We start from the raw sequence: 8243 nt of genomic DNA on the forward strand, positions 1-8243 counted from the left end.
GTTGGAACTGGTCCTCCTGGGAGCAGATGCGGCGGAGACGAAGGAATTGGGAATATGGGATGGCGTTTTTACAGGGGGCATGGTGGGAGGAGGTGTTGTCTAGTTGGCTATGGGAGTCGGTCGGTTTATAGTAAATGTCCATTCGATTTGGTCACCCGAGATAGAAATGGAAAGGTCTAGGAAGGGGAGGGAGGATTCTGAGACGGTCCAGGTGAATTTGAGGTCAGGGATCAATACTACCAGGGTTGTATCACTACCAGGTAGTGATACAACCATACAGAATGCTCTCAATGGCGCACGTGTAAAAGTTGGCAAGGGTCAGGAAACTGAGAATCCAGTTGCAGAGAGTGGGGCTTAGTCCGAGATCACTAAGTTTAGTAATCAGTCTCCGGGGATAATAGTTGCTGTGGTTCTGTTCGCCGAGCTGGAAGTTTTTGTTGCAAACGTTTCGTCCCCTGTCTAGGTGACATCCTCAGTGCTTGGGAGCCTCTTGTGAAGCGCTTCTGTGGTGTTTCCTCCGGCATTTATAGTGGCCTATCTCGGCCGCTTCCGGTTGTCAGTTTCAGCTGTCCGCTCTAGCGGCCGGTATATTGGGTCCAGGTCGATGTGTTTGTTGATGGAGTTTATGGATGAGTGCCATGCTTCTAGGAATTCCCTGGCTGTTCTTTGTTTCGCTTGCCATATAATGGTAGTGTTGTCCCAGTCAAATTCATGTTGCTTGTCGTCTGCGTGTGTGGCTACTAAGGATAGCTGGTCGTGTCGTTTCGTGGCTAGTTGATGTTCGTGAATGCGGATCGTTAGCTGTCTTCCTGTTTGTCCTATATAGTGTTTTGTGCAGTCCTTGCATGGGATTTTGTACATGACATTAGTTTTGCTCATGGTGGGTATCGGGTCCTTCGTTTTGGTGAGTTGTTGTCTGAGGGTGGCTGTTGGTTTGTGTGCTGTTATAAGTCCTAGTGGTCGCAGTAGTCTGGCTGTCATTTCAGAGATGTTCTTGATGTATGGTAGTGTGGCTAGTCCTTTGGGTTGCGCTCTGCGACCACTAGGACTTATAACAGCACACAAACCAACAGCCACCCTCAGACAACAACTCACCAGAACGAAGGACCCGATACCCAGCAAGAGCAAAACTAATGTAGTGTACAAAATCCAATGCAAGGTCTGCACAAAACACTATATAGGACAAACAGGAAAAATTGGATGTGCAATCCTTTGGCAAATGTAGGATCACTGATTGGCCACATTTTAACAGCCAGAAGGAGAGAAACGAGTACAGACACAAAGAGAATTCACAGACATTGAGATGGCCAAGCTGGTCACAATACCGACTGCAGCAGCTAGTCATCGAGACAGAGATGTACAGCACAGAAACAGACCCTTCGGTCCAACCCGTCCATGCCGACCAGATATCCCAACCCATCCTGTGAGTGTGGCGTTGATGATCCGGTGTGTGTTCTCTATTTCCGTGTTTTTAATGATTACAAAGGTGTCATCCATGTATCTGACCCAGAGTTTGGGTTGAATTTGTGGTAAGACTTTGTTCTAACCTTGCACTGTCTCTTTTTAGAACCTATGATGTCATTCAGTCCTTGCCATAGTCCCCGGGTGTCTGTCTGGGTCTCTAGTTTGGATTGGTATTGGTCCTTGGCTGTCTGAATGGCTCTGCAAAGGTCACACTTGGATCCCTTATATTTAAGCATACACTGATGTCAACTGCTGTCAGAACATGTGAGACGTACAAGCTCTCTCATTCAACCCATGGGCCAGGGTGCAATATCAGCTTTTAAAGCTTACTATTTAAGATGCACATTCAAGAGGCTGATTGCAGCTACTGACGGAGATAATAAGGAGAGTGTTCTTCAATTTTGGAAGAGCTTTAACATCAAGAATGCTAATGACCTTATTGTGGAGGCCTGGGGAGATGTCAGTAAGGACTGCTTGCATGCAGTTTTGTGGCAGCTTCTGGATTTTTCTCAAGATTTTAAAGGATGTGAACCATCACAGGAGCTCCCAAAAATCAAAGAGCATTGTGTTGCTCTTGCAAAGCAGGTTGGCTTTGAAGGAGTAGAAAGTGAGGATACTGAAGAGTTGCTTGAGTTCCACTGTGAAGACCTTTCTACAGTTGATCTACAACAGCTTGTTACTGAAGGGGAAGCGGAAGCTGGAGATGAAAAAGATGAAGAGCTCTCCACTTCTCTTTTGAATTCACCCTGAGGGAGAGGCAGTTGCAGCTCTTCGAGGACAACAATTACAACACAGTACACAGCAGGGTAGCAGTTCAAGGACTGCTGCCTCACAGCACAGGGACCCCGGTTCAATCCCACCCTCGGGCAACTGTCTGTGTGGAGTTTGCACGTTCTCCCAGTGTCTGCGTGGGTTCCCTTCGGGTGCTCCGGTTTCTTCCCACAGTCCAAAGATGTGCAGGTCAGGCGAATCGGCCATGCTAAATTGCCCATGGGAAATGTAGAGTAATAGGGGAGGAGAATGGATCTGTGTGGGATACTCTTTGGAGGGTCGGTGGGGACTTGTTGAGCTGAATGGCCCGATTCCGCACTGAAGGGATTCTATGATTCTGTGGATTCTATGTTATCATCTGGCACCCTGTGAACAGCTTCTTCAAGACGGAAGGAAAAGGGCAAAACAGCAAAAACTGGATATGTTTTTTAAGCCAGCCCTCAAGAAACGGTCAGAAGACAACCACAGCCATCCACTTCTGCAACCACAACTGCACCTGATGGTGGCGATGATGATGACCCTCTGTCCCTGCATTAACTATAGTTTTCCAATGTAATGCATTAAATTTACTTTTGTTTCATGAATAAATATGATTTAAACCTTCGTTCGGGCTGTGCTATACTTAGTGTTAGGCTTTTGAGTGAGTTTTGATCAATTGTGAGTGTTATTTTTTGCTGATCTACCCCACTTTTTTCATAGACCCCATTATTTCTATTAAGTAAGGTTTCGCTGGAACACAGCTACGGCATTATGGTTGAACTACCTGGAGAGCATTTGGTCCCTGCTCCTCCATTCAATAAAATCATAACTGATCTAAAACCCCGACAACTCGAAATAACTCTTGATTTCATTGTCTTCCAAGAATCCATCTACCTCCGCCTTACAAATATTTAATGACTCCAGCATCATCTGAGGCAGAGTTTCAAAATTGCACACCCCTTTGAGAAAGAAAAAGAATTCCCCTCACCTCTGTCCTAAAGGAGCAACCTCTAATTCTAAAACAGTGCCCCCTAGTTCTGGACTTGTCCATGAGAGGAAGTATCATTTCTCTACACCCACCTTGTTAAGACCTTTGAGAATGTACGCAACCCCCAAAAAAAGTCCAAACTTCTGAGGGATCAAAGAGAACAAACAGAGATCCAAATCAGATTGGGCATACTGAGAGCATTTTTGGGTACCACAATTTTAGAGGTACGGCATACCTTTTATTAACCTACACCCATGGGACCTGGAAGTGCTGGTTGATCATAAGTACAAGGTATGCATAACAGCAGTAAACCCTGACCAAGCGAAGATTTGAGACATTGCATCTCTGAAAAAAGTCCATATAAAAACATCAACACATCTCCTAAAATCAATGTAAAACCGCACAGTAAGCAATAGAAATGCAATGCAGGATGTATACACATCACGGGGTAAAAACAAGGGCTGCAGATGCTGGAAACCAGAGTCTAGATTAGAGTGGTGCTGGAAAAGCACAGCAGGTCAGGCAGCATCCGAGGAGCAGGAAAATCGACGTTTCGGGCAAAAGCCCTTCATCAGGAATATGTTATACTTTATTTGCAGCATGAATACTCAGACATCACCATAGATCATGGTATTTGAGGTTTTTTTTTGTTGCCATTTTATCAAGAATGTTATCGAGAATGCCTTTTTGATAAGGTGCCACTTAAAACCAAGTTTACTGTATTTGAGGGAGTCCAGTGTTGGTTTACCAGAATGCTACCTGAACTTCGAGAGTTAGATTGTGAAGAGATATTACACATACTATTTGACATTAGTTTGGCAGGTATATCCGCACTGACCCTAATGCTGGCTGAGTTCTTTCTCATACCATCTTTCTCAATCTCAATGTACAATTGTGATTGTGATGATTTCTAAGCAACGGCACTATCGGGTATTAATGATATGCCAAATAGTTAAGTGATGCTTCCTGTCTTGTTTAAAGGTCTTTGTGCTCTGGAGAGTTTTTAGTGCAGTAACAGCCTCTATGATTTTGGTTTTGTTAAACATTTCATCCACAAAGCACAGGAAAATGCATCTGACACTAGCTGAGAAATAGAAGCATTAATTTAGGTGGTAAAAATTAGTTGAAATGCTTTATTTAACAATTTTGAAATTTTATTTTTAAAATTTTATTTCATGTATTTGTTTTTAAAAATCACAAAGGAAAACATAAGATAATTGTTCTTTAAAATTCTAGCCTTTTATTCAGTTTTCTTTTTAATGAGTCTTGATGTTAAAAGGTATTTTACTCATTGTGTTCCATAGCCTTCACTAAACTGCTAATGATTGACACTAAATTGGCAGAGTGGTCACAAAATGGATCAGATGAGAAATGGCAAAAATCTTTATTTTAAAACCTCTTCCATCAGTATCCATGTAAATGTCTCCCTTACTTTAAAATCTCATTTTCCACATTTTGCCGATTATCTCAAGCAGAACCTATAAATCTTACAGCCACCTCGAACATCGAGGAGGAGTGGAAAATTTGACGATTGAATCATTTCTGTTAACCTTGACAACTCCAATTTTTTAGTTCAGTCCTGATTTCCTGTCTTTTCTCTAACCTCTTCTGTCTCAATTAAGTATCATCTCTTTCTCATCACCTCAATTCACTTTCCATTTGTGGCCATCTTGGAACTGCACAATTTTTTGAACATAAGCCGATGTGTAAGTGTGCGTTCCTGGATTTATTTCTCGTAATTTCTATGCAAAGTCGAAGGCATTTTCTTCTATGGTCCTCAACTAGAGGGAAGAGACAAACACACTGGACTCAATCAATTGTTACCACAGACTTAAACTTCAGCCCTAGCCTCTGCATCTCCAAATTCTCCTAGACTCCCATCATTATGCAATTCCATCATTTCAAGCTCTTCTGAAGATGGAACACACAAAACATACATAGCACTTTTTATAACTACAAGACCATTTCCTCCATTATTTTGATGTGGAGGTGCCAGTGTTGGACTGGGGTGGATAAACTTAAAAATCACACAACACCAGGTTATAGTCCAACAGGTTTATTTGGAAGCACTGGCTTTCCGAGTGCTGCTCTTTGATCAGGTAACGAGTGGGGCGGGATCATAGGACACAGAATTTATAGCAGAAGATCATAGTGTCATACAACTGATGCGATATATTGAACAAACCTCACACCTTTAATGCATTGTCTGAGCTGAGATGTCACTTTTTTTTATAAAACCTTCAGTTATCTTGGGAATGTGACTTGAAAGAAGTTCTGTGATTTACATATTAATGAATCGAAACTTGCAACCCCATTCTAAAATATGAAAGACTTAACAGCAATCCAGGTTTGTTCAACGCTGTATCAGTTGTGTGACACTAAGCTCTTTTGCTATAAATTCTGTGTCCTATGATCCTGCCCCACTAGCTACCTGATGAAGGAGCAGCATTCCGAAAGCTGGTACTCCCAAGTAAACCTGTTGGACTATAACCTAGCGTTGTATGATTTTAACTCCTATTGATAATGTAAAGTTTCCACTACTCTTCCTGGACACATTTTGCACTCATGTGTTATCTCATAATGACTTAAGCCCTAAAAATATGTTCATCAATGATACCTCATTTACATTCTAAAATATATTATTTCACACTTTAGGTTAACGTGTTAACATTGCTTTCTGTCATTTAAGTTAAGCAGCTTGCAATGTTGTACTTTCTCAACAATCCTCCCTAGTTTAGTATTATCCAGAAAAGTTGGACAAACCCCATTTGTTTCATCATTTGTTTATGCATAGAAAGAAAGACTACAGTCTCAGATCACTACTCACCAATCTAAGAATATCTCTTTCATACCAATTGTTTATCTCCTCCACCCACGCTCCCCCCCCTACTCCCCAACCCCGCCAACCCTTGTCCATGAGGGAAAAAAGCCAAAAAAACTATGGGAAGCTTACAAGAAAGAATTCATACAAGAAAAGACCTAAGTTCATATGATCAGTCAGGAAATTGAAGGATGATTGTGACTGTACAGATATGAGTATCTTGCCAGAGTAAAAATCTAAATGATGTTGAAAGAAAAGGAACTTTCCAATTGTGGTTTGAACTTTTTATCTTCAGAATTTTGTTCACTTTATATTGTGTTTATTCTTCTTCCACTCAGAGTATATTGATAAACTATTTGTCTGTCTTTGTCATGATGAAGTGAGCGTGTGTGTGTTATGTTTGGATTTTGAAAGGGTATGGTTTAAGTTGCATAAACTAAAAACCTTTCCTCATTCAAGGATTTGTTCAATATTACAATAAATCACAACTTTTACAGTTTTTTCAAGAAGGAGGAGAAAGTGAGGTCTGCAGATGCTGGAGATCAGAGCTGGAAATGTGTTGCTGGAAAAGCGCAGCAGGTCAGGCAGCATCCAGGGAATAGGAGAGTCGACGTTTCGGGCATAAGCCTGAAGAAGGGCTTATGCCCGAAACGTCGACTCTCCTATTCCCTGGATGCTGCCTGACCTGCTGCGCTTTTCCAGCAACACATTTCCAGTTTTTTCAAGAAACCTGACATGATTTAATTTTGTCCTGAGAGGCAATCTGTCAGAAAAATTGGGTTTTGATAAGCTCATTGGGATTTTTTATATATTTGTACATTTTCCTAGAATTCCTACAGTGCAGAGAGAAGCTAATTGGCCCATCAAGTCTGAACTGACCCTCCGAAGAGCATTCCGCTGTGCCCAGGTTGGGGGCAGGTCTTTACACTCAGTTCAGCACCCAGGCTTCTGTGCTACAAACAATCCTATGATTTCTGTCCTGTGTACAAAAAATCCTGTTTGGTAGCTTCACCAGGTTGGAATCTCGTTTTTTGCTATGTGAGGTGCTGTTCCTGGCATGCTGTCCTGTACTCACCATTAAACCAGGCTTGATGGGAATGGCAGAATGTGAGATAAGCTGGGCCATGAGATTTCAAATTGTGTTGGAGTATGATTCTGCTACTGCTGTTAGCCCACAGCATTTCATGGATGCCCAGTATTGAATTATCTGTTTAAGGTCTATCCCATTTAGCAGTGATGGTGCCACCAATTTTAAAGGAGGATATTCTTGAAGTGAAGTGGTGGTCACTCTTATCAATACTGTCATGGACGGATGTATCTACAAGTAGATTGGTGAGGATGAAGTCAAGTAAAGTTATTACTTTTGTTGGTTCCCTCATTGCTTGTCACAGATGCAGTCTAGCAGCTCCAATCTTTAGGTTTGAACCAGTCTGGCCAGTAGCGCCATTTCTGAGCCACTCTTGGTGATGGACGTTGAAGTTCTCACATTCTGTCCTTTGCCACCCTTGGTGTTTCCTTCTGGTGTTGTTCAAAATGGAGGAATACGGATTCATCAGCCAAGAGGAAAGAATGGGAAGTAATCAGTCAAAGTTCTTCTTACCCATGTTTGACCATATGCCATGAAACTTCATGAGATCCAAAGTCAATGCTGATAACTCCCAGGGCAACTCTGATCTGACTGTGTACCACAATGTCACCACCTCTGGTGGGTCTGTCCTATTGATGGTACAAGACATATCCAGGGATAGTGATGATGGTGTCTGGGACAATATCTATAAGGTATGGATTCAATGGATATGACTGTGTCAGACCTGACTAGTCTTGGCTGAACTGGTCCTCACCCTTAACAATTTCTCCTTTGAATCATCCCATTTCCTCCAGACCAAAGGGGTAGCCATGGGCACACGTATGGGCCCCAGCTATGCCTGTCTCTTTGTTGGCTACGTAGAGCAGTTGATCTTCCGTAATTACACCGGCACCACTCCCCACCTCTTCCTCCGCTACATTGATGACTGCATTGGCCCCACCTCGTGCTCCCGCGAGGAGGTTAAGCAATTCATCAACTTCACCAACACATTCCACCCTGACCTTAAATTTAACTGGACCATCTCTGACACCTCCCTCCCCCTCCTGGACCTCTCCATCTCCATTAATAACGACCAACTTGACACTGACATTTTTTACAAACCCACCGACTCCCACACCTACCTGGATTACACC

The 8243-nt window shown here is 42.5% G+C and overlaps 1 protein-coding gene across 2 annotated transcripts in view; it reads right to left on the reverse strand.

The window, feature by feature from the left end:
• Positions 1-4409: 4409 nt before the first annotated feature.
• LOC122555727 (lactosylceramide 4-alpha-galactosyltransferase-like) overlaps positions 4410-8243 on the reverse strand; it is a 27768-nt gene continuing 23934 nt past the window's right edge. The window contains exon 4 of one of the 2 annotated variants that reach the window (XM_043701779.1): positions 4410-4983. In XM_043701779.1, coding sequence (XP_043557714.1) covers positions 4945-4983 — 39 coding nt within the window. In that variant the 3' untranslated portion in view covers positions 4410-4944. Of the gene's footprint in view, positions 4984-6757; positions 7542-8243 lie in introns of those variants that run through there. The other variant, XM_043701780.1, reaches the window with a different exon arrangement.

The sequence above is a fragment of the Chiloscyllium plagiosum genome, chromosome 13 (assembly GCF_004010195.1).
Source record: "Chiloscyllium plagiosum isolate BGI_BamShark_2017 chromosome 13, ASM401019v2, whole genome shotgun sequence".
NCBI lineage: Eukaryota > Metazoa > Chordata > Chondrichthyes > Orectolobiformes > Hemiscylliidae > Chiloscyllium > Chiloscyllium plagiosum.